Here is a 27,201-nt window from a genome sequence, read left to right as displayed (position 1 = left end):
AGCCAGGATGGTATCCTTTAGCCAGACGTGGACCATGTCCCTGACAGCAGTGACTCTCTGCGCACTGCCGAGCCATCAGCCATGGTGCCAGGGCCAACAAGCCATTGTGATTAAGTCAGTGTATTATAAATACAACCTGTCCATTGAGACACCCAGCCGCCTTTAGGTTAGGTTAGCTAATGCTCGCTCTCTCCCCCTATCTCCCTGCCCTGACATTCAGTCAGTATTTTGAGGTGGGTGTGTTTTGGGTCTGGTGTGAGGCTGAGTCTCTTCAGAGTATCTGAAGGCAGCCGAGGCCACGGCGGTCCAGGGCTGTCTGGGTGTAAATGGTGCACAGAGAGAGAGAGAGAGAGAGAGATAGAGAGAGAGAGGCCTAGTATCAGTAGTCAGTACGAAATGGAGGCCTAGACTGACTGGCTACCTAAATAAGGGCAGGCACACACTGTTGCTGAATCACAATCACAGGGGAATGCAGGCAACAGTTGATTGCTGTTGCTATCACGTCTTCCAGCAACTTTCCTGCCCAGTCTAAATAGTCTACACTCTGCCTGAGAAGGTAGACCAGTAACATCACATCATAGTTTACACTGGAAGTAGCACTGCTGTAAAACAACTCGTCAATGAAGCGGGATGGAAGTAAAACAACCAAGGCTTGCTTACTTGAATGATTGCAGGCTTGTTTTCTAAGATCTCTTCACAACTTTGTGTGTCTGTTGGAACAGTTTGTTAGCTAATCCCCATGCAGTGACAAGGCTCCAAAACAGGTTTTTAGCACTTTCTCGCTGGTAGCTAGCGGACAAGGAACCAGACCTGGGTTCAAATAGTATTTGAAATAATTGCAAATACTGTAGCTGGGCTTGATTGATCTTGCCTGGCGCAACGAAAACAATAGAATAGTCACAAAACTACAAAAAAAACTCGCCTAACTTGCATTCCAGGAAGGCTAAAGCAAACAGTTAAGGTAGTTAAACGATTTCAAATAGTGTTTAAACCTAGGTCTGCAAGCAACACATAATTGACACCACAGCAGTCAGTCAGCCTTCCTTGCGTCAGCAGGGGTGTCAAATGGTTTCATGGATATAAATATGACCGAGCTCATAACTAAGTGGGGATAAGAGGTTGGCGTATACATGTACCACACCTTGCATTAGTCAGGTGTCTAGACTTACACACAGTAGTGCTGATATGTACATTTTGTTTCAATGCAGCCAATCATATGATTTGTAAATATGAGTGTTCCGGATAACACTGTCTATTCTTAGCTTTGTACTGTATGTACTCTTGCAAGACCTATTTATTGCCATAGTGGTATTGACTCCAGTGGGTAGTTAGAAGGAATGACAATATGACGAAGACAACTGTGGTGAGACAAACTTGTGCCCGACTACGCGAGTACGGATTTTGTCAATCTTCCCGTTCACATTGTTTCAAATCAGAAGAGGTAATGGAAGTTTAATGTTGGCGTCGGTGTCCAATCACCCAGAAGAACAAGCAAATAATGTATGTCCTGACTGCTCTGTCAAGTAGAACATTTATACCGCTAGTACGATGAAACCCTCCCCCTGCTATAAGTTCAGCGCCCCACCCATCTGGTGAGCGCCAGTGACAGGCCACGATGACAGAGGGTCTCCTGTGACTGTCGTGTGAAGCATGAAGAAAAGCAGACTGACCTAAATTGAATTTCCGGCGACAGGGAAGGCCATTCTCTTTCAAGCGAGCGTCAGGCTGGCTTTATGTTCGCGTTTCAGTGTCGGTTGGGGTCGAAGACAAGTTTGTGACGACTGACTGTCTTGCATTCGCTGGCTTCTTGCCCTTAGAATATGGGGGTATCCATTGGGGGAGTCTAAACGTACGTATGGTATTTAGAGCGCAGCTTCATGTCAGACTTTGTTGAACACGTCTGTTTGAAGTGATTACTATTGATTACTGCGTCGCATTGCAAGAAAGGTATTTCACTGTACATGTGCATGTGACATTAAAACTCGAAACTTGAAACCTATCAGTAGAAGGCCACCAACTAAACTGTAGTAAAACTGCCTTGGTTCTGGAGTACTGAGCATTGATATTAGCCTGGTCTCAGATCGGTTTGTGCTGGTCTCAGATCTGTTTGTGCTGTATTACCTGATGGTAAAACTGATTGTTGCCTGATCTGTTTGTGTTGTATAGCCAACTGTGCTGTATAGCCAACTCCTATGGCACAATAGTGACCACAGGAGTTGGCAATACAGCACAAACAGATCTAGGACCAGGCAACAATCAGTTTTACCATCTGGTAATACAGCACCAACAGATCTGAGAACAGTCTACGCTAATGGTTTACTTAGCGAGCCATCTGCGAGGACTCTGAGGAATGTGAGGAGTACTGCAGGTAGTCAGAAAGCACCATCTGTTGTGACACTCCTCCCACGGAATGGCACTGCCTGGCAACCCAACAGAACGGCCTGCCATTTTAGGAACCTCTGAACACTACACACAAGATCATGTTGTTATGTGTTACCAGTAGCCCGTCATATCTGTGAAACGGTAACATTTTCGGCTGTATGTTTGTCTCACTACTTACTTGCACAATGTGAAATTGATGTTTCTAGTCAGTCTAGATAGAGTCTAGACCAAACCTTGAGCCTCAGCCTAGACCACATTTTCATCAGAATGTCTCGTAGTATATTGTGCAGTTTTGAAAGTACATTTTATACAACTTCTTACCCCAGTTAGAAGTTCATAGGCTTGTAAATGGCAGATGGGCTTGTCAGCTGTTCAATAGTACAGAGTCTCCAGCCCTCAATAGTACAGACTCTACAGCCCTCAATAGTACAGACTCTCCAGCCCTCAATAGCACAGACTCTCCAGCCCTCAATAGTACAGACCCTCCAGCCCTCAATAGCACAGACTCTCCAGCCCTCAATAGTACAGACTCTCCAGCCCTCAATAGCACAGACTCTCCAGCCCTCAATAGCACAGACTCTCCAGTCCTCAATAGCACAGACTCTCCAGCCCTCAATAGCACAGACTCTCCAGCCCTCAATAGTACAGACTCTCCAGCCCTCAATAGCACAGACTCTCCAGCCCTCAATAGCACAGATTCTACAGCACTCAATAGTACAGACTCTCCAGCCCTCAATAGCACAGACTCTCCAGCCCTCAATAGCACAGACTCTCCAGCCCTCAATAGCACAGACTCTCCAGCCCTCAATAGCACAGACTCTCCAGCCCTCAATAGTACAGACTCTCCAGCCCTCCATAGTACAGACTCTCCAGCCCTCCATAGCACAGACTCTCCAGCCCTCCATAGCACAGACTCTCCAGCCCTCAATAGTACAGACTCTCCAGCCCTCAATAGCACAGACTCTCCAGCCCTCAATAGCACAGACTCTCCAGCCCTCAATAGCACAGACTCTCCAGCCCTCAATAGCACAGACTCTCCAGCCCTCAATAGCACAGACTCTCCAGCCCTCAATAGCACAGACTCTCCAGCCCTCAATAGTACAGACTCTACAGCCCTCCATAGCACAGACTCTCCAGCCCTCAATAGTATAGACTCTCCAGCCCTCCATAGCACAGACTCTCCAGCCCTCAATAGTACAGATTCTACAGCCCTCAATAGCACAGACGCTCCAGCCCTCAATAGCACAGACTCTCCAGCCCTCAATAGCACAGACTCTCCAGCCCTCAATAGTACAGACTCTCCAGTCCTCAATAGTACAGACTCTACAGCCCTCCATAGCACAGACTCTCCAGCCCTCAATAGTATAGACTCTCCAGCCCTCCATAGCACAGACTCTCCAGCCCTCAATAGTACAGATTCTACAGCCCTCAATAGCACAGACGCTCCAGCCCTCAATAGCACAGACTCTCCAGCCCTCAATAGCACAGACTCTCCAGCCCTCAATAGCACAGACTCTCCAGCCCTCAATAGTACAGACTCTCCAGCCCTCAATAGCACAGACACTCCAGCCCTCAATAGCACAGACTCTCCAGCCCTCAATAGCACAGACTCTCCAGCCCTCAATAGTACAGACTCTCCAGCCCTCAATAGCACAGACTCTCCAGCCCTCAATAGCACAGACTCTCCAGCCCTCAATAGCACAGACTCTCCAGCCCTCAATAGCACAGACTCTCCAGCCCTCAATAGTACAGACTCTCCAGCCCTCAATAGTACAGACTCTCCAGCCCTCAATAGCACAGACTCTCCAGCCCCCAATAGCAATAGCACAGACTCTCCAGCCCTCAATAGCACAGACTCTCCAGCCCTCAATAGCACAGACTCTCCAGCCCTCCATAGTACAGACTCTCCAGCCCTCCATAGCACAGACTCTCCAGCCCTCAATAGCACAGACTCTCCAGCCCTCCATAGCACAGACTCTCCAGCCCTCAATAGTACAGACTCTCCAGCCCTCAATAGCACAGACTCTCCAGCCCTCAATAGCACAGACTCTCCAGCCCTCAATAGCACAGACTCTCCAGCCCTCAATAGCACAGACTCTCCAGCCCTCAATAGCACAGACTCTCCAGCCCTCAATAGTACAGACTCTCCAGCCCTCAATAGCACAGATTCTACAGCACTCAATAGTACAGACTCTCCAGCCCTCAATAGCACAGACTCTCCAGCCCTCAATAGCACAGACTCTCCAGCCCTCAATAGCACAGACTCTCCAGCCCTCAATAGCACAGACTCTCCAGCCCTCAATAGCACAGACTCTCCAGCCCTCAATAGCACAGACTCTCCAGCCCTCAATAGTACAGACTCTCCAGCCCTCAATAGCACAGACTCTCCAGCCCTCAATAGGACAGACTCTCCAGCCCTCAATAGCACAGACTCTCCAGCCCTCAATAGCACAGACTCTCCAGCCCTCAATAGCACAGACTCTCCAGCCCTCAATAGCACAGACTCTCCAGCCCTCAATAGCACAGACTCTCCAGCCCTCAATAGCACAGACTCTCCAGCCCTCAATAGGACAGACTCTCCAGCCCTCAATAGCACAGACTCTCCAGCCCTCAATAGCACAGACTCTCCAGCCCTCAATAGCACAGACTCTCCAGCCCTCAATAGCACAGACTCTCCAGCCCTCAATAGTACAGACTCTCCAGCCCCCAATAGCACAGACTCTCCAGCCCTCAATAGCACAGACTCTCCAGCCCTCAATAGTACAGACTCTCCAGCCCTCAATAGCACAAACTCTCCAGCCCTCAATAGGACAGACTCTCCAGCCCTCAATAGCACAGACTCTCCTGCCCTCAATAGCACAGACTCTCCAGCCCTCAATAGCACAGACTCTCCAGCCCTCAATAGCACAGACTCTCCAGCCCTCAATAGTACAGACTCTCCAGCCCCCAATAGCACAGACTCTCCAGCCCTCAATAGCACAGACTCTCCAGCCCTCAATAGTACAGACTCTCCAGCCCTCAATAGTACAGACTCTCCAGCCCTCAATAGTACAGACTCTCCAGCCCTCAATAGCACAGACTCTCCAGCCCCCAATAGCACAGACTCTACAGCCCTCAATAGTACAGACTCTCCAGCCCTCCATAGCACAGACTCTCCAGCCCTCAATAGCACAGACTCTCCAGCCCTCAATAGCACAGACTCTCCAGCCCTCCATAGTACAGACTCTCCAGCCCTCCATAGCACAGACTCTCCAGCCCTCAATAGTACAGACTCTCCAGCCCTCCATAGCACAGACTCTCCAGCCCTCAATAGTACAGACTCTCCAGCCCTCAATAGCACAGATTCTCCAGCCCTCAATAGCACAGACTCTCCAGCCCTCAATAGTACAGACTCTCCAGCCCTCAATAGCACAGACTCTCCAGCCCTCAATAGCACAGACTCTCCAGCCCTCAATAGCACAGACTCTCCAGCCCTCAATAGTACAGACTCTCCAGCCCTCAATAGCACAGATTCTACAGCACTCAATAGCACAGACTCTCCAGCCCTCAATAGCACAGACTCTCCAGCCCTCAATAGCACAGACTCTCCAGCCCTCAATAGCACAGACTCTCCAGCCCTCAATAGCACAGACTCTCCAGCCCTCAATAGTACAGACTCTCCAGCCCTCAATAGCACAGACTCTCCAGCCCTCAATAGCACACACTCTCCAGCCCTCAATAGGACAGACTCTCCAGCCCTCAATAGCACAGACTCTCCAGCCCTCAATAGCACAGACTCTCCAGCCCTCAATAGCACAGACTCTCCAGCCCTCAATAGCACAGACTCTCCAGCCCTCAATAGCACAGACTCTCCAGCCCTCAATAGCACAGACTCTCCAGCCCTCAATAGGACAGACTCTCCAGCCCTCAATAGCACAGACTCTCCAGCCCTCAATAGCACAGACTCTCCAGCCCTCAATAGCACAGACTCTCCAGCCCTCAATAGCACAGACTCTCCAGCCCTCAATAGTACAGACTCTCCAGCCCCCAATAGCACAGACTCTCCAGCCCTCAATAGCACAGACTCTCCAGCCCTCAATAGTACAGACTCTCCAGCCCTCAATAGCACAAACTCTCCAGCCCTCAATAGGACAGACTCTCCAGCCCTCAATAGCACAGACTCTCCTGCCCTCAATAGCACAGACTCTCCAGCCCTCAATAGCACAGACTCTCCAGCCCTCAATAGCACAGACTCTCCAGCCCTCAATAGTACAGACTCTCCAGCCCCCAATAGCACAGACTCTCCAGCCCTCAATAGCACAGACTCTCCAGCCCTCAATAGTACAGACTCTCCAGCCCTCAATAGTACAGACTCTCCAGCCCTCAATAGTACAGACTCTCCAGCCCTCAATAGCACAGACTCTCCAGCCCCCAATAGCACTTTCTCTACAGCCCTCAATAGTACAGACTCTCCAGCCCTCCATAGCACAGACTCTCCAGCCCTCAATAGCACAGACTCTCCAGCCCTCAATAGCACAGACTCTCCAGCCCTCAATAGTATAGACTCTCCAGCCCTCCATAGCACAGACTCTCCAGCCCTCAATAGTACAGATTCTACAGCCCTCAATAGCACAGACGCTCCAGCCCTCAATAGCACAGACTCTCCAGCCCTCAATAGCACAGACTCTCCAGCCCTCAATAGTACAGACTCTCCAGCCCTCAATAGTACAGACTCTACAGCCCTCCATAGCACAGACTCTCCAGCCCTCAATAGTATAGACTCTCCAGCCCTCCATAGCACAGACTCTCCAGCCCTCAATAGTACAGATTCTACAGCCCTCAATAGCACAGACGCTCCAGCCCTATATAGCACAGACTCTCCAGCCCTCAATAGCACAGACTCTCCAGCCCTCAATAGCACAGACTCTCCAGCCCTCAATAGTACAGACTCTCCAGCCCTCAATAGCACAGACACTCCAGCCCTCAATAGCACAGACTCTCCAGCCCTCAATAGCACAGACTCTCCAGCCCTCAATAGTACAGACTCTCCAGCCCTCAATAGTACAGACTCTCCAGCCCTCAATAGCACAGACTCTCCAGCCCTCAATAGCACAGACTCTCCAGCCCTCAATAGCACAGACTCTCCAGCCCTCAATAGCACAGACTCTCCAGCCCTCAATAGTACAGACTCTCCAGCCCTCAATAGTACAGACTCTCCAGCCCTCAATAGCACAGACTCTCCAGCCCCCAATAGCACAGACTCTCCAGCCCTCAATAGCACAGACTCTCCAGCCCTCAATAGCACAGACTCTCCAGCCCTCCATAGTACAGACTCTCCAGCCCTCCATAGCACAGACTCTCCAGCCCTCAATAGTACAGACTCTCCAGCCCTCCATAGCACAGACTCTCCAGCCCTCAATAGTACAGACTCTCCAGCCCTCAATAGCACAGACTCTCCAGCCCTCAATAGCACAGACTCTCCAGCCCTCAATAGCACAGACTCTCCAGCCCTCAATAGCACAGACTCTCCAGCCCTCAATAGCACAGACTCTCCAGCCCTCAATAGTACAGACTCTCCAGCCCTCAATAGCACAGATTCTACAGCACTCAATAGTACAGACTCTCCAGCCCTCAATAGCACAGACTCTCCAGCCCTCAATAGCACAGACTCTCCAGCCCTCAATAGCACAGACTCTCCAGCCCTCAATAGCACAGACTCTCCAGCCCTCAATAGCACAGACTCTCCAGCCCTCAATAGCACAGACTCTCCAGCCCTCAATAGCACAGACTCTCCAGCCCTCAATAGCACAGACTCTCCAGCCCTCAATAGGACAGACTCTCCAGCCCTCAATAGCACAGACTCTCCAGCCCTCAATAGCACAGACTCTCCAGCCCTCAATAGCACAGACTCTCCAGCCCTCAATAGCACAGACTCTCCAGCCCTCAATAGCACAGACTCTCCAGCCCTCAATAGGACAGACTCTCCAGCCCTCAATAGCACAGACTCTCCAGCCCTCAATAGCACAGACTCTCCAGCCCTCAATAGCACAGACTCTCCAGCCCTCAATAGCACAGACTCTCCAGCCCTCAATAGTACAGACTCTCCAGCCCCCAATAGCACAGACTCTCCAGCCCTCAATAGCACAGACTCTCCAGCCCTCAATAGTACAGACTCTCCAGCCCTCAATAGCACAAACTCTCCAGCCCTCAATAGGACAGACTCTCCAGCCCTCAATAGCACAGACTCTCCTGCCCTCAATAGCACAGACTCTCCAGCCCTCAATAGCACAGACTCTCCAGCCCTCAATAGCACAGACTCTCCAGCCCTCAATAGTACAGACTCTCCAGCCCCCAATAGCACAGACTCTCCAGCCCTCAATAGCACAGACTCTCCAGCCCTCAATAGTACAGACTCTCCAGCCCTCAATAGTACAGACTCTCCAGCCCTCAATAGTACAGACTCTCCAGCCCTCAATAGCACAGACTCTCCAGCCCCCAATAGCACAGACTCTACAGCCCTCAATAGTACAGACTCTCCAGCCCTCCATAGCACAGACTCTCCAGCCCTCAATAGCACAGACTCTCCAGCCCTCAATAGCACAGATTCTCCAGCCCTCAATAGCACAGACTCTCCAGCCCTCAATAGTACAGACTCTCCAGCCCTCAATAGCACAGACTCTCCAGCCCTCAATAGCACAGACTCTCCAGCCCTCAATAGTATAGACTCTCCAGCCCTCCATAGCACAGACTCTCCAGCCCTCAATAGTACAGATTCTACAGCCCTCAATAGCACAGACGCTCCAGCCCTCAATAGCACAGACTCTCCAGCCCTCAATAGCACAGACTCTCCAGCCCTCAATAGTACAGACTCTCCAGCCCTCAATAGTACAGACTCTACAGCCCTCCATAGCACAGACTCTCCAGCCCTCAATAGTATAGACTCTCCAGCCCTCCATAGCACAGACTCTCCAGCCCTCAATAGCACAGACTCTCCAGCCCTCCATAGCACAGACTCTCCAGCCCTCAATAGCACAGACTTTCCAGCCCTCAATAGGACACTCTCCAGCCCTCAATAGCACAGACTCTCCAGCCCTCAATAGCACAGACTCTCCAGCCCTCAATAGCACAGACTCTCCAGCCCTCAATAGTACAGACTCTCCAGCCCCCAATAGCACAGACTCTCCAGCCCTCAATAGCACAGACTCTCCAGCCCTCAATAGCACAGACTCTCCAGCCCTCAATAGCACAGACTCTCCAGCCCTCAATAGCACAGACTCTCCAGCCCTCAATAGCACAGACTCTCCAGCCCTCAATAGTACAGACTCTCCAGCCCCCAATAGCACAGACTCTCCAGCCCTCAATAGCACAGACTCTCCAGCCCTCAATAGTACAGACTCTCCAGCCCTCAATACTACAGACTCTCCAGCCCTCAATAGCACAGACTCTCCAGCCCCCAATACCACAGACTCTACAGCCCTCAATAGTACAGACTCTACAGCCCTCCATAGCACAGACTCTCCAGCCCTCAATAGCACAGACTCTCCAGCCCTCAATAGTACAGACTCTCCAGCCCTCCATAGCACAGACTCTCCAGCCCTCCATAGCACAGACTCTCCAGCCCTCAATAGTACAGACTCTCCAGCCCTCAATAGCACAGACTCTCCAGCCCTCAATAGCACAGACTCTCCAGCCCTGAATAGCACAGACTCTCCAGCCCTCAATAGCACAGACTCTCCAGCCCTCAATAGTACAGACTCTCCAGCCCTCAATAGCACAGACTCTCCAGCCCTCAATAGCACAGACTCTCCAGCCCTCAATAGCACAGACTCTCCAGCCCTCAATAGCACAGACTCTCCAGCCCTCAATAGCACAGACTCTCCAGCCCTCAATAGCACAGACTCTCCAGCCCTCAATAGGACAGACTCTCCAGCCCTCAATAGCACAGACTCTCCAGCCCTCAATAGCGCAGACTCTCCAGCCCTCAATAGCACAGACTCTCCAGCCCTCAATAGCACAGACTCTCCAGCCCTCAATAGTACAGACTCTCCAGCCCCAATAGCACAGACTCTCCAGCCCTCAATAGCACAGACTCTCCAGCCCTCAATAGTACAGACTCTCCAGCCCTCAATAGCACAGACTCTCCAGCCCTCAATAGGACAGACTCTCCAGCCCTCAATAGCACAGACTCTCCTGCCCTCAATAGCACAGACTCTCCAGCCCTCAATAGCACAGACTCTCCAGCCCTCAATAGCACAGACTCTCCAGCCCTCAATAGTACAGACTCTCCAGCCCCCAATAGCACAGACTCTCCAGCCCTCAATAGCACAGACTCTCCAGCCCTCAATAGTACAGACTCTCCAGCCCTCAATAGTACAGACTCTCCAGCCCTCAATAGTACAGACTCTCCAGCCCTCAATAGTACAGACTCTCCAGCCCTCAATAGCACAGACTCTCCAGCCCCCAATAGCACAGACTCTACAGCCCCCAATAGTACAGACTCTCCAGCCCTCCATAGCACAGACTCTCCAGCCCTCAATAGCACAGACTCTCCAGCCCTCAATAGCACAGACTCTCCAGCCCTCCATAGTACAGACTCTCCAGCCCTCCATAGCACAGACTCTCCAGCCCTCAATAGTACAGACTCTCCAGCCCTCCATAGCACAGACTCTCCAGCCCTCAATAGTACAGACTCTCCAGCCCTCAATAGCACAGACTCTCCAGCCCTCAATAGTACAGACTCTCCAGCCCTCAATAGCACAGACTCTCCAGCCCTCAATAGCACAGACTCTCCAGCCCTCAATAGCACAGACTCTCCAGCCCTCAATAGTACAGACTCTCCAGCCCTCAATAGTACAGACTCTACAGCCCTCCATAGCACAGACTCTCCAGCCCTCAATAGTATAGACTCTCCAGCCCTCCATAGCACAGACTCTCCAGCCCTCAATAGCACAGACTCTCCAGCCCTCAATAGGACACTCTCCAGCCCTCAATAGCACAGACTCTCCAGCCCTCAATAGCACAGACTCTCCAGCCCTCAATAGCACAGACTCTCCAGCCCTCAATAGTACAGACTCTCCAGCCCCCAATAGCACAGACTCTCCAGCCCTCAATAGCACAGACTCTCCAGCCCTCAATAGCACAGACTCTCCAGCCCTCAATAGCACAGACTCTCCAGCCCTCAATAGCACAGACTCTCCAGCCCTCAATAGCACAGACTCTCCAGCCCTCAATAGTACAGACTCTCCAGCCCCCAATAGCACAGACTCTCCAGCCCTCAATAGCACAGACTCTCCAGCCCTCAATAGTACAGACTCTCCAGCCCTCAATACTACAGACTCTCCAGCCCTCAATAGCACAGACTCTCCAGCCCCCAATACCACAGACTCTACAGCCCTCAATAGTACAGACTCTACAGCCCTCCATAGCACAGACTCTCCAGCCCTCAATAGCACAGACTCTCCAGCCCTCAATAGTACAGACTCTCCAGCCCTCCATAGCACAGACTCTCCAGCCCTCCATAGCACAGACTTTCCAGCCCTCAATAGTACAGACTCTCCAGCCCTCAATAGCACAGACTCTCCAGCCCTCAATAGCACAGACTCTCCAGCCCTGAATAGCACAGACTCTCCAGCCCTCAATAGCACAGACTCTCCAGCCCTCAATAGTACAGACTCTCCAGCCCTCAATAGCACAGACTCTCCAGCCCTCAATAGTACAGACTCTCCAGCCCTCCATAGCACAGACTCTCCAGCCCTCCATAGCACAGACTCTCCAGCCCTCAATAGTACAGACTCTCCAGCCCTCAATAGCACAGACTCTCCAGCCCTCAATAGCACAGACTCTCCAGCCCTCAATAGCACAGACTCTCCAGCCCTCAATAGTACAGACTCTCCAGCCCTCAATAGTACAGACTCTCCAGCCCTCAATAGTATAGACTCTCCAGCCCTCCATAGCACAGACTCTCCAGCCCTCAATAGTACAGATTCTACAGCCCTCAATAGCACAGACTCTCCAGCCCTCAATAGTACAGACTCTCCAGCCCTCAATAGTACAGACTCTACAGCCCTCCATAGCACAGACTCTCCAGCCCTCAATAGTATAGACTCTCCAGCCCTCCATAGCACAGACTCTCCAGCCCTCAATAGCACAGACTCTCCAGCCCTCAATAGCACAGACTCTGCAGCCCTCAATAGTACAGACTCTCCAGCCCTCAATAGCACAGACTCTCCAGCCCTCAATAGGACACTCTCCAGCCCTCAATAGCACAGACTCTCCAGCCCTCAATAGCACAGACTCTCCAGCCCTCAATAGCACAGACTCTCCAGCCCTCAATAGTACAGACTCTCCAGCCCCCAATAGCACAGACTTTCCAGCCCTCAATAGCACAGACTCTCCAGCCCTCAATAGCACAGACTCTCCAGCCCTCAATAGCACAGACTCTCCAGCCCTCAATAGCACAGACTCTCCAGCCCTCAATAGCACAGACTCTCCAGCCCTCAATAGCACATACTCTCCAGCCCCCAATAGCACAGACTCTCCAGCCCTCAATAGCACAGACTCTCCAGCCCTCAATAGTACAGACTCTCCAGCCCTCAATAGCACAGACTCTCCATCCCCCAATAGCACAGACTCTCCAGCCCTCAATAGCACAGACTCTCCAGCCCTCAATAGCACAGACTCTCCAGCCCTCCATAGTACAGACTCTCCAGCCCTCCATAGCACAGACTCTCCAGCCCTCAATAGTACAGACTCTCCAGCCCTCCATAGCACAGACTCTCCAGCCCTCCATAGCACAGACTCTCCAGCCCTCAATAGTACAGACTCTCCAGCCCTCAATAGCACAGACTCTCCAGCCCTCAATAGCACAGACTCTCCAGCCCTCAATAGCACAGACTCTCCAGCCCTCAATAGCACAGACTCTCCAGCCCTCAATAGTACAGACTCTCCAGCCCTCAATAGTACAGACTCTCCAGCCCTCAATAGTACAGACTCTCCAGCCCTCCATAGCACAGACTCTCCAGCCCTCCATAGCACAGACTCTCCAGCCCTCAATAGTACAGACTCTCCAGCCCTCAATAGCACAGACTCTCCAGCCCTCAATAGCACAGACTCTCCAGCCCTCAATAGCACAGACTCTCCAGCCCTCAATAGTACAGACTCTCCAGCCCTCAATAGTACAGACTCTCCAGCCCTCAATAGTATAGACTCTCCAGCCCTCCATAGCACAGACTCTCCAGCCCTCAATAGTACAGACTCTCCAGCCCTCAATAGCACAGACTCTCCATCCCCCAATAGCACAGACTCTCCAGCCCTCAATAGCACAGACTCTCCAGCCCTCAATAGCACAGACTCTCCAGCCCTCCATAGTACAGACTCTCCAGCCCTCCATAGCACAGACTCTCCAGCCCTCAATAGTACAGACTCTCCAGCCCTCCATAGCACAGACTCTCCAGCCCTCCATAGCACAGACTCTCCAGCCCTCAATAGTACAGACTCTCCAGCCCTCAATAGCACAGACTCTCCAGCCCTCAATAGCACAGACTCTCCAGCCCTCAATAGCACAGACTCTCCAGCCCTCAATAGCACAGACTCTCCAGCCCTCAATAGTACAGACTCTCCAGCCCTCAATAGTACAGACTCTCCAGCCCTCAATAGTACAGACTCTCCAGCCCTCCATAGCACAGACTCTCCAGCCCTCCATAGCACAGACTCTCCAGCCCTCAATAGTACAGACTCTCCAGCCCTCAATAGCACAGACTCTCCAGCCCTCAATAGCACAGACTCTCCAGCCCTCAATAGCACAGACTCTCCAGCCCTCAATAGTACAGACTCTCCAGCCCTCAATAGTACAGACTCTCCAGCCCTCAATAGTATAGACTCTCCAGCCCTCCATAGCACAGACTCTCCAGCCCTCAATAGTACAGATTCTACAGCCCTCAATAGTACAGACTCTACAGCCCTCCATAGCACAGACTCTCCAGCCCTCCATAGCATAGACTCTCCAGCCCTCAATAGCACAGACTCTACAGCCCTCCATAGCACAGACTCTCCAGCCCTCCATAGCACAGACTCTCCAGCCCTCAATAGTACAGACTCTCCAGCCCTCCATAGCACAGACTCTCCAGCCCTCAATAGCACAGACTCTACAGCCCTCCATAGCACAGACTCTCCAGCCCTCCATAGCACAGACTCTCCAGCCCTCAATAGTACAGACTCTACAGCCCTCCATAGCACAGACTCTCCAGCCCTCAATAGTACAGACTCTACAGCCCTCAATAGCACAGACTCTCCAGCCCTCCATAGCACAGACTCTCCAGCCCTCAATAGTACAGACTCTACAGCCCTCAATAGCACAGACTCTCCAGCCCTCCATAGCACAGACTCTCCAGCCCTCAATAGTACAGACTCTCCAGCCCTCAATAGTACAGACTCTCCAGCCCTCAATAGTACAGACACTCCAGCCCTCCATAGCAGACTCTCCAGCCCTCCATACCACAGACTTTCCAGACCTATGTCTGCTCTTTTATCAAGATAACCAGCCTGTCTGAGACTGGGCTGAGACTACTGTATAAGAGGCAGGGAAGAAGCCCCTAAAAGAGGGATTGTTGACTTAAGAGCAGACTGTTGTTGATACACTATATCAAGACAGGGAGTCCCAGCCACTTCAGCCTAACTGTTCCATTGGGGAAGTGCTGCCTACCCCTCAAAGTCTTTAAATGGATGGATCTATTTTGAGCCCAGCAGTTTAACATTACGGTATGTCAAGTATTTACATAATAATGACAATCAGTCAGTCTCAGCCCCAGCCTGAGCTTGAGCCTGGGGTTGATATCAGCAGCATTGAACCCTGAATACCATCATTCCTTTACTAGGTTTAGTAATAAACCCTGGGAGGTAATCAGAGAAAAATAGAGGAGAAAATGTTGGGCAAGAGGAGGCGTCTGTAGAATATGTTTAGGTACAGTATACACCTTTAAGTGCTGTCAAACTCCAACTTTTGATAATGCAGGTATTTAATGCAATATTATGTAGCCTTAATGTCAAACAGACACATTGTGCAGACACAATATACTGTATGTTCTAAAAGTTTCACAAACTTCTGTACATGTATTTTATCAAAAAAGTAGGATGATTAAAGTAGTACGCAGTAAATAGGTAAACTTTTTTTAAATCAAAGGTAACTGTATACTAAATCTGCATATATTACATTTGCCTCCTCTACAGTATGTATAAATACACAGACTAATCCTCAATAAATCGGTGAATATAACATGCACAGTACAGGGGAACACCCTACAAACACTCTGGCACTAACTCGTTGTCTGGGTCGAGGTGTTAAAAGAGTAATTTATTTCTGTTCCAGCCCAACGGGAGAATAGGACACCCTCTCCAGCTAATAATAATAGTGAACCACATGACCAACTCAACTCCACACATCAGCCCTATAGCTTTTTAAATGAATGAATATTGTAAACAAGTAGTATTTAGTAGTATTTCTGTCCATTTCAGTCTGGTTTTGGATTAGTACAGTAGTTTTGGTTTTTACAGCACAACCCCTTAGTTGGTTTGTGCCTTTGGTTTGTACCAGTATTCATCTCTTGGACTTTAAGGCTAACTGGGTATATGGCATGGTATGGGAATCTTAAGTGTTGGGGATGTTTTCATTGCTTTTTATAGTCCAGACAAAGTGCCAAAGTATCTTTCCAAATTTTTTTGGTTTGCGATGGCAACAGCAGTCCCCTAAAACCTAGCGAAAGTGTAGCAGGATTTCCCAATAATTTTCACATGCAAATGTTGTCATGATCAAAGATCAGAATCTGATTAACAATGCTTCAACTCTTAGATCTGTACATTTGAATATTTGATCACGATGACATCATAAGTAGCTACAGATTTAGCATGCCTTTGTAAAGTTGAACAGTTGAGGCCCTTTGCTCCACTATGAGCTAAAATAAATCAATCCGGTAAGTAATTGTAAGGTTGGGTTAGCTGATGTTGAGTAAAGAAGCTTTGTTTGTTTCCCTGCAGGACGACCCATGCTAAGGCCAAGTCAGATGCTGCCGATCAGGCCTCTCAGGCTTCCAACCAAGAGTCCAGCCTCGCCAGGTTGGTGGCCAGGGAACTGTCCCCTTCCTTCTATCAGCCAGGTATGTGGGCTGGACTTCTCAACTGTGGGATTGATATTGACAAGAGAAAAACATATACAAGAACCTTGATTTCCAAGCTTTCTTATATTCGTTCCAAGTTCTGTATGAGACTTGGAAATATAGTAATACTTGACTTTCAAGAACAGTATTGAAAAGCAATTGTTACCAAGTGAATTGAACGAAATTACAAGATTTTAAAAGCAAAGTAAAGTTCTGTTCAAAGCATCTAGCTTATTGCCTTTTACAATGATAGATAGATCTGTCTTGCTACTCTTGCAGCTAGTCTTTGCATGGCTGGGGCAGGCACTCCACAAGGGTAGTCATCTTTGACTGTCTAAAAAAAGGACCATCTTACTTGGGTAGAGCAATCATATCAGTTTCCTTACAGGTCTGTCAGGGCCCAGGCCCACACAGTCAGGCCCCAAAGCCTTGACGAGTGCGGCCCTGCATTTCTTTCCCCCTTCAGTCACTCACTATCCACCCAGGACCCGCTGAGTGCTTAGCAGATCCAAATAGATACTGATAGGGCCTCCCGAGTGGCGCAGCAGTGTAAGGCACTGCATCTCAGTGCTAGAGGCGTCACTACAGACCCAGGTTGGACCAGCGTCGTCCAGGTTAGGGGAGGGTTTGGCCGGGGGGGCTTTACTTGGCTAGTGACTCCTTGTGGTGGGCCGGGCTCCTGCAGGCTGGCCTCGGTCATCAGTTGAACGGTGTTTCCTCCGACACATTGGTGCGGCTGGCTTCCGGGTTAAGCGGGTGGGTGCGGTTAGGCGGGTCATGTTTCGGAGGATGCATAACTCGACCTTCGCCTCCCGAGCCCCGTTGGGGAGTTGCAGCGATGGGACAAGATTGAAATTGGGGAAAACTTAAAATACCAAAAATAAATTCAGAAGAAATAGACACTGATAAAATGTTGCCACTGACTGTCAAGTGCCTGCATGAAATATCTGTGTCTAATGGTACAAATGGGCCAGGCACAGTGTCACTCAACCACACTGAAACTGACGGGGAGAAACAGTGCTATTGTGAAGACAGGCGCTGGGAGACGAGAAGCAAGTACAGGGAGTGAACATTTAATGAATAACGGACATGAAACAAAACACGGACAGCATCTGGACAGTGGGCACAAAACAACCTTAATGCAGACACGGGGAAGAAAATGACGAAGTGACAGATATAGGGGAGGCAATAAAGTAATAGAGTCCAGGTGAGTCCCTTGAAGCACTGATGCGCGGAACGATGGTGACATCGATGTGCATAATGATGGGCCACCAAAGAGGGGAGCAGGAGCAGGCGTGACAGTAACCCCCCCAGGGGCGCCAGCTGGCCTGATGAGCCGGCTGAGGCGTGGGAGCCATACGAGCTGGCTGGGGTGTGGGAGCCCGACGAGCCAGCTGAGGCGTTGGAGCCTGCCGAGCCAACCGAGGCAAGAAAACCTCTCTAACCAGCTAAGGCATGGAAGCCCAACGAGCCAGCTGAGGCACCCCCAGTTCCCTCGGCAGTGGCACCCGGACCCGATGTCACCAACCCAACAGAAAACAAATAATCTCCCTGATGCTTCCAATATTGTTGTCTGCATTCTGTGAGGACAGACGCTGGGAGATGAGAAGCAAGTACAGGGAGTAAACATTTAATTAATAACAGACATGAAACAAAACACGGTCAGCGTCTGGACAGGAGGAACAAAACGACATTAATGCAGACACGGGGAAGAAACTGAGGAAGTGAAAGATATAGGGGAGACAATCAATAAAGTAAAATACAGTCGTGGCCAAAGTTTTTGAGAATGACACAAATATTAATTTTCACAAAGTTTGCTGCCTCAGTTTGTATGATGGCAATTAGCATATACTCCAGAATGTTATGAAGAGTGATCAGATGAATTGCAATTAATTGCAAAGTCCCTCTTTGCCATGCAAATGAACTGAATCCCCCAAAAAACATTTCCACTGCATTTCAGCCCTACCACAAAAGGACCAGCTGACATCATGTCAGTGATTCTCTCGTTGACACAGGTGTGAGTGTTGACGAGGACAAGGCTGGAGATCACTCTGTCATGCTGATTGAGTTTGAATAACAGACTGGAAGCTTCAAAAGGAAGGTGGTGCTTGGAATCATTGTTCTTCCTCTGTCAACCATGGTTAACTGCAAGGAAACACGTCCCGTCATCATTGCTTTGCACAAAAAGGGCTTCACAGGCAAGGGAATAGCTGCCAGTAAGATTGCACCTAAATCAACCATTTATAGGATCATCAAGAACGTCAAGGAGAGCGGTTCAATTGTTGTGAAGAAGGCTTCAGGGTACCCAAGAAAGTCCAGCAAGCAGCAGGTCCATCTCCTAAAGTTGATTCAGCTGCGGGATCGGGGCACCACCAGTACAGAGCTTGCTCAGGAATGGCAGCAGACAGGTGTGAGTGCATCTGCATGCACAGTGAGGTGAAGACTTTTGGAGGATGGCCTGGTGTCAAGAAGGGCATCAAAGAAGCCACTTCTCTCCAGGAAAAACATCAGGGACAGACTGATATTCTGCAAAAGGTACAGGGATTGGCCTGCTGAGGACTGGGGTAAAGTCATTTTCTCTGATGAATCCACTTTCCGATTGTTTGGGGCATCCGGGAAAAAGCTTGTCCGGAGAAGACAAGGTGAGCGCTACCATCAGTCCTGTGTCATGCCAACAGTAAAGCATCCTGAGACCATTCATGTGTGGGGTTGCTTCTCAGCCAAGGGAGTGGGCTCACTCACAATTTTGCCTAAGAACACAGCCCTGAATAAAGAATGGTAACAACACATCCTCCGAGAGCAACTTCTCCCAACCATCCAGGAACAGTTTGGTGACGAACAATGCCTTTTCCAGCATGATGGAGCACCTTGCCATAAGACTAAAGTGATAACTAAGTGGCTCAGGGAACAAAACATCGATATTTTGGGTCCATGGCCAGGAAACTCCCCAGACCTTAATCCCATTGAGAACTTGTGGTGGCGGGTGGACAAACAAAAACCCACAAATTCTGACAAACTCCAAGCATTGATTATGCAAGAATGGGTTGCCATCAGTCAGGATGTGGCCCAGAAGTTAATTGACAGCATGCCAGGGTGGATTGCAGAGGTCTTGAAAAAGAAGGGTCAACACTGCAAATATTGACTCTTTGCATCAACTTCATGTAATGGTCAATAAAAGCCTTTGACACATGAAATGCTTGTAATTATACTTCAGTATTCCATAGTAACATCTGACAAAAATATCTAAAGACACTGAAGCATCAAACTTTGTGGAAATTAACATTTGTGTCATTCTCAAAACTTTTGGCCACGACTGTAGTCCAGGTGAGTCCCAAGAAGCGCTGATGCACGTAACGATGGTGACAGGTGTGCACAATGATGTGCCAGAGAGGGGGAGCGGGAGCAGGCGTGACAGCTATAGGCGATAGTATTTCCCGAATTCTTCATTCAAGAATTTTCCTTGATCTTCTTGATTGAAAAATCAGGGCTAAAATTGGGGGCTAATGCTAAACAACAGTATGTGATTGATAGTAGATTGTCTCACTCCATCTACTGGTCTTTTTGTCTTTGTTTGTGCTTGCCTGTATTCTATGTCAGATAGTAAGTGGTTACGTCAGAGCCTGTTAATAGAAGGCTCTGAGTCAAGTCAGTGGCCATGTGCGAATAAACATACTAGCGTACTACGTACTTAAACTGCATACTCATTTCGATGCTTAATCTAGTTGTAGAAGTCACTCGTCTTTTCCGACTCGTGTTTGACAACAGCTGATAATCAGATAAATTGACGCGCTGTACCAAAATGAACGAATGGCTGGAGTCAACGCAATCACACATTAGATGAAGCGTTCGGAGTACTATTTTCAAAATGACAAATACTCTAAAACTTTTTTGCATACTATTTAGTACGCTAGCATGGGTATTCGGACACGGACAGTATTTCAAATCCTACCCTGCAAAATGATCTTATAGATTGCACATCCAAAACCAGCTAGCAGTTCTAATTTCATTAGGCCTATATTACAGACTCAACTTGTTTGGTTTGGCATATTGCAATTCAGCTATTAGTTTAAAGGCCCACTCTGTGATATTTACAGCCTAAAGTAGCATGTTTTTGCATTAGACTGCAAAAATTAGACCTATGAATAATCAACCCTATGTGATCTTTTACGGGAACCGCAGTTGCTGTGTTTTCTCAGGCCAACTGTAGTCACCCCACTGTGACTGTCACAAGCAGACAGAGTGGCTCCAAATACAAATCTAGACCTTGGTGATACTCCTCAAATCCATCCACGACTGTCTGCCCTTCCTAGCTAATAACCTCCAAAATATCCTGCACTAACCATTTTTTTATTAGCTACTATGTAAAACAACACATTTCACTGCACCTACCCGGTGTACGTGACTATAAAACATCAATAAATAAATTAGTCTGATCTTTAGCTCGTCTGATCTTTATCTTGTTGTTATTGGAATCTCATCAAACATATATTTCTCCATGTTGTTCCACAGGCCCAGAGTACATGAAGAAGAGAGCGCTACAGGAGATCTCGGATGGCAATGAGAACACAGGCCCTATAATGCATGAACCACTGTTAGCAGGGCAGCCACCGACACCCGCTGAAAGCCCAATGCTGCACGACAGGCCTGGCTCCTCTCCAGCCCGCACTCCCTCCCCCAGCCCGGCTGTGACCCCTCCAGCGTCCAGGCACTCCAAGCAGGGAAACGTCAGCAAAGAGGACCCCCATCTCCTCGGCCCCGCTGGCTGGAACGGGGACAAAGGCAATGGAAGTCGGGGGAGCAGCCGTCCCAATAGCAGAACCAACAGCCGGCCCACCACTCCCGCCCCTGCCGCTGCTCCCCTTGAAGAGCGCCTCGCTACTGCCCCCATCCCTAGCAGCCGCACCTCCAGCCGCTTGAGCAACAAGGTAGAACAGGGCTCGGACCTGGAGATCAAACCTCTGGAGAACACGGCATTTGAGGCTAAAGTGTCCAAAGCTGCTCCCTCGATAAGTACCAGTGTCGCCTACTCAGAAGAAGAAAAGGAAGCCCCACCCCCTCCTCCCGCCTCCAAAGTGTCTTCCAAAGCTGCCATCACCCCCGAGCCTAAATCGTCAGAGCCCAAACAAAGAACAGAGTCGGTCAATGAACGACCTGTGTCCACCATATCTGAGAGCGAACCAGAGTCCAGTGCCCAGTCTGTCAATAAAGTGTCTCCCAAGCCTTCGCCATCACTCAGGCCATTGACGAAACAGGAGGCCAGTCCAGCTTCAAAACCTGCCACACCTGCACCTACACCAGTGCCTAAAGCTTCCAAGCCAGCCCCTAAGGTTGAACCCAAAGCAGAGGCCAAGCTGATGAAGAACATGGTAAAGAGCCCAAGTGAAGTTGCAGAAGTAGTAGAATTTGAGCAGGTAAGGCAATTCAAACACTCAATATCTCATGTAATGAAACGTTTTGAGAACACATGCACTCAAATGAAGACTGTTCTTACATGTTATGTAGTACACTCTCCCATGACCTGGGTTCTAAAAGCAGACTCAGAACATACAGTAAGTCCTCTCTCCTCTAACTGCAAATATGTAACCTGATGTTACTCTGGAGACTGTTATCTGCAGTTGATGCTGGTCCTTTAAACCACACCAATCAGACCCCATTTCTGATGAACCTCCCCTCCGCTTTTCCTCTGACGTAATAATAATTATCCCTGTAGTTATGTTTGTACCTATTCTCAACTGCATTTCCTTTCTGACAACCACAATCAAGGCAATTTTTCAATTTCTTGTTGGGAGCTTACAGACAGATAACATGACACAATTTCTCTAGCAACCAACAGCTACCATCGTTAGCTACAAATGTCCAATTTTGTAATCCAGACGACCCATTCCAATCTATGAAAGTATGTAAATGAACGTTGCATTTCAGGTGTCTGTTACATAAGTGTTTATCGAGGCAGCAGTTGTTTGTTCTGAATGATTATGGAAGCTGTAGATGGCGTGCAGACTAGTGGTTTGTCTGGAACGTGAGACCTCAGCGGTCTGCCCTATATGGCATGTACTCTAGGGAGGTTTTTCCATAGCCCAGGCCCCCTGTGTTGTGTGGTGGCTAATTTCTGCATTACCAAATGAGGAGTTACAAACTTCACACACAAGTCAGTTATATTTAAAACTACATCTTTAATAATTAAGATGCTTTTGCAAAAGCACTTGACCTTCAATGAACCATTGAAAAGTGATTACACAAAAGTACAAAGATCTTTTATACCCAAGACCCACCCCTCTCAACGTACATGACGAACAACAGATCTTAGGAACAGTTCACAAAGGTTAAGTTCTGTTTGAAAGATATCTATAAAACATAGCAGACAGCAACTGCTGTATCAACAGTGTTCATTGTATAGACCAGTATCTGGTCCTCCTACCCCAAACTGGAACCGTCTCTCCCAGGTACGGTATAGAACAGAACCATTAGCTCATCCAATGGCATAAATCAATTGACAACTCTAGATACTCCCATCTCAAGTAAACCCCTCTTGACTCCACTCCTGGACAAGCTCACTGAGGGGAGTGACTTGCGCACAGACATTGTGGAGACAAGTAATTGGTTCCCCATTAATCACGCCATCCCTTCACATGGTTTAAGAATAGGTAAAGACACATTCACATATGAAGACAATGTTTCATTCTGACCTCTCCCCTCTCTGGGCCCCAAGTGACTGAGCCCTAGCTAAGGGAAAAGTACAACTGTCAACCCCAGAGTCCAAAGGGCACGCCATCCTGATGACAAGTATCTCACATAAGCATATTATACAAATAAAACATCTGAATTATCTATGTTACCCAACTAATTCTGATTCATCCGCCACAGTTGAAAGGGGCATACAGCATATGAGAACCTACCAGGCCGCCACTGCTGACGTAAACATTGTATTTGTTGAAGTGCAGCAGCAGCTTCTCTCCCAGTCACCATATTCTACAAGTGTTGTTACTAGAGTCAGCATTGCTACACAGGAATGGATGCAACTTAAATGTAAAAAGGATAATTGTGATTTCATTTTTCATTCATCCCATTCATACTGCTGTTTGTTTCATAGATCTTAAACAGGTCTTTTTTGAGGAAGACATTTTTATCTCAATATGACAAACCTGTATAAAGGTTAAATAAAACCTGAGATGTATCTACTGTACCTCTCTCTTCCAGGGTCCGAACACCATCATGATAACAATGGTGATTCTTCTCAACATTGGCCTGGCCATTCTCTTCGTACACATTTTGTCATGAAACACTATCGACCCAGGTAACTAGCTCAGCTCTCTGACTGTCCTGCCAGTTACAGATATACACTGAAAGGTACCTATTTCTTTTTGTTTCAAGCAGTCAAAACGCAATGGCACTGAACTTCTGACCCTTGCAACCTGTAAGGAAATGTCTGTTTGATCTGGTCACATGACTAAGTATTGCTTGATTACAACAACAATTACTGTTTACATGTTTTGACTCAGAGGTACTTCAAGGTGGTGACGATTATGATGATGATGATGATGAGACATTAACTTGTCTTCATATTTGTTTTGTCTGCTTGACCTTTTTCCCTTTTAAACAAGGACCATGCAGAACAAAAAAACTGCCAAGAAGCACAAGCCTTATATGAAGGAAGCATACGACAGCTCCTCCACACACAGCCTCTTGTAGATGTGACTGTGTTGAGGCTCTTTAAGGCTAATCTGCTTTTCAGAGGCTTGGAATCAGAGGATGCTGGTGGGTGGAGTTATAGGAGGACAGGCTCATTCATGTCTGTAATGGAGTTAATGGAACGGTATCAAACACATGGAAACCACATGTTTGATTCCGTTCCATTTATTCCATTCAAGCCATTACAATGAGCCTATCCTCCTATAACTCCCCCCACCAGCCTCCTCTGCTTGGACTATCTGGAGCTGGATTAAAGAACACCATATGAATCCGGATTGAAGGACATCAATGCATATGAATCCATATGAATCCTTACGGCTCAGGATTGAAGGACATCAATGAATCTGAATATCAGGAAGAGGGTCTGAATGGACACATTTTGTAAAGAAGAGTTTGTGAGTGAGTTTCGGTGTCTACCCTGGAGATGTTGTTGAATGTTATTCACTGGTGAAGTTCGAGTCAACTAAAGCACTGTGTGTTATGTTTTAACAAAGGGCTAAACCCTTCATATTGGCAAACACTGTCGCCTCAGATCACCAACAGATTAGAGTGGTTGTGGTGTGGACAGGTTAGAGTGTCAGGAAAGGATTAGTTAGCTTTGTAATTAGATATTTATTTAGCTGATGTCTTGTCTATAGGAATGTAATCTCTGGGAAAATCTCAAATAAACTGAATATTCTCTCATTTTTGCCAATAATAATTAGTGGTTTGGGGCTAATATCAGTGTTCCTATTTATTGACAGAAATCTATATTATACTCCTATTAGTTTATCTGCCTTCTTCCTTTTTTGCCGTATTCTCAACTTTCTTCAGTAGTCATCAATAAAGACATTTTACAGTCTCTTTGACGTCACAGGGCTCTAAGACATGAAATGCTGATTCTTTATTCGGCAACGCCTGAGAATCAGTGATTTTCTTATCTGCAATGGCAATACAACCCACCACAGCAATGCAATGTAATGGACAGTTATGTTTGCACATATATTCTCTCTCCAAGGCAATTTTGAGTGAGTCACACTGGAATGGTATTCAAAACAATATCTATAAAAGGAGTAGTACATTAGTACTGACATGCACTGTACATTGTATAATTTAGTAAGAGGCTTTCAAATGACAGAATAGAGGAGGAATTCTAGGAATTTAACCAGTGTATGTGGTATTGGATTTCTGGAGTAATGTGTATCTATGTTGTTTTCTGGTTGTCTGATCAAAAGAAACGTAAAGCACCCTATTGAATGGTTTGATTTGAATAAAAACATGACATGAAAATAACAATGACAAATTTGGGGCGGATGGGTGGGCGGTGGGGGGTCAATTTTGTCAAAAACCATCAGGGAACATTTTGTGTAGATTTCGAGAGGGTATTTATTTGAACAAACGGGCTTGCATTGTTAGGATGTAATTATGAGCAGTTGTTTGGGAATTTTGTTGGTCTGTCTGCTTCAGAATAGGTCACACAATTTAAAATGCATTGCATTCAGAACAAACCGTTTGTGCTTCATAATCAATCAAGACGATTTTTCTCCCAACTTTTGTATGCACGTGGGCACTGTTTGGGTATGTTTTTGTACCTTTTTGAAGTACACATCTTTTCATCTACAAACATATTCTGCTGTTGCATTTCTGTGAGAGTAATATCCAATCCCACATATATTTTTGGTTTTCCCTGTAGAGTCAATGAGATTATACCTCACGTTTGGGAGACAGTGGAAAATGTAGTGTATTTTAAAGGAACTCCAGGTCGTACTTTACTAGAGAGCACTACAGTATGAGATTCTGCACTGTATAAATCCTTATTTATAACTTTATTTTCCCTATGTCCCGAACAGTTGTCTTCCCCCTCAAAGACGATTGATAAATAAGTGGGAAAAGATATTCAAGATAAGGTACTCTTGTACATTATGTGAAAGAGGCCTCAGATCTACTTCCTTACTACTCCAACTCCCCCTATGGACAATGCACTTGTATTGTTTTTCTCATGCTCATAGCGACATGAGACTCTTTACCAGTCTCCTTACTCTTGACATTATTTCATAAAACATCGAAACTTTCTGTAACATATTTTCATTGCAATAAAACACTAAAGAGACCCTCAATCAGAAGTGACTTTGGTTTAATCCAGGAGCTGAGTATTTAAGACATAATCCTGGATGGATCCCATTGTATTCATAAGTATTGCTGGTCCTCTTCTAAATTGTGAAATGAAAATAAAAAATATCTTCCAATGTTGTGGTATATGTCATTTTCTTCAAGATACTTGCACAATAAACACATGCAAACCAGGCTGCAAGGAGTACAAAGGCCTTGTAAATGAGTAAACCAGGCTTCTTGGGCACATGTAAATACCTGATACATGCACATCGACTCATAATAATCTATATACTGTTGTTTGCATTCTTTCTGATCTCATGGCATCATACCAGCGTCAAACCCCTTGCTCGTATATACATTTTCCATAGATACAGCACATGGTTGCTTATATTTTTGTCATACCATTGCATACCATACATTTAATGAGCTGGATAATTGTAAAGGAGCCTATATCATGTTTTGAGTCTAAACGCAGTGGGAACAAAGACAGTATTTTTAAACCCCAGCTGTCCTCTCTGCCAGCTTGACAGACCCCCCCCCCCCCATGACTGGGCAGGATATGAATTCCAGGACCTATTTTAGATCAGGGCTGTGAACTGGGACTGGGTCCTTCTCAGGCCTAGTTGGCTTTCACATTAGTAAATTGGAGTACATTTCACTTTTCCAATTCACAATGAATGTAGATACCATAGAATGTAGTATTTTAGCATGTATTATTTGTTTGCATTCTGAGAATGAACAAATTAAGTATATTTGGTCTAGCTCTACCCTGTATGCACTTATGGCTGTGATTTTTTCAGATACATTTTTGAAGGGACTTTTCTAAGTGTGTTGATTTAATATTACCTTTGTGATATGTTGTAGTGTTCAGTATTGAATTTGACCGACCAACTACAATAAGCGTCTATTGGTA

At 47.7% G+C, this 27,201-nt stretch overlaps 1 protein-coding gene across 1 annotated transcript; it reads left to right on the top strand.

Annotated features, from left to right (window-relative positions):
* The first annotated feature begins 1,669 nt into the window (after positions 1–1,669).
* On the top strand, positions 1,670–26,424 carry LOC115167911 (junctophilin-2-like). Its single transcript, XM_029722649.1, has 4 exons — positions 1,670–1,849; positions 16,390–16,508; positions 21,018–21,919; positions 23,706–26,424. Exons 3-4 carry the CDS (start codon positions 21,029–21,031, stop codon positions 23,784–23,786), a joined length of 972 nt encoding a protein of 323 aa, XP_029578509.1. The 5' UTR covers positions 1,670–1,849; positions 16,390–16,508; positions 21,018–21,028; the 3' UTR covers positions 23,787–26,424.
* The last annotated feature ends 777 nt before the right edge of the window (positions 26,425–27,201 follow it).

This window comes from Salmo trutta, chromosome 30 (assembly GCF_901001165.1).
Source record: "Salmo trutta chromosome 30, fSalTru1.1, whole genome shotgun sequence".
In the NCBI taxonomy this organism is placed as follows: domain Eukaryota; kingdom Metazoa; phylum Chordata; class Actinopteri; order Salmoniformes; family Salmonidae; genus Salmo; species Salmo trutta.
This window is presented reverse-complemented; position numbering and strand designations above follow the sequence as displayed.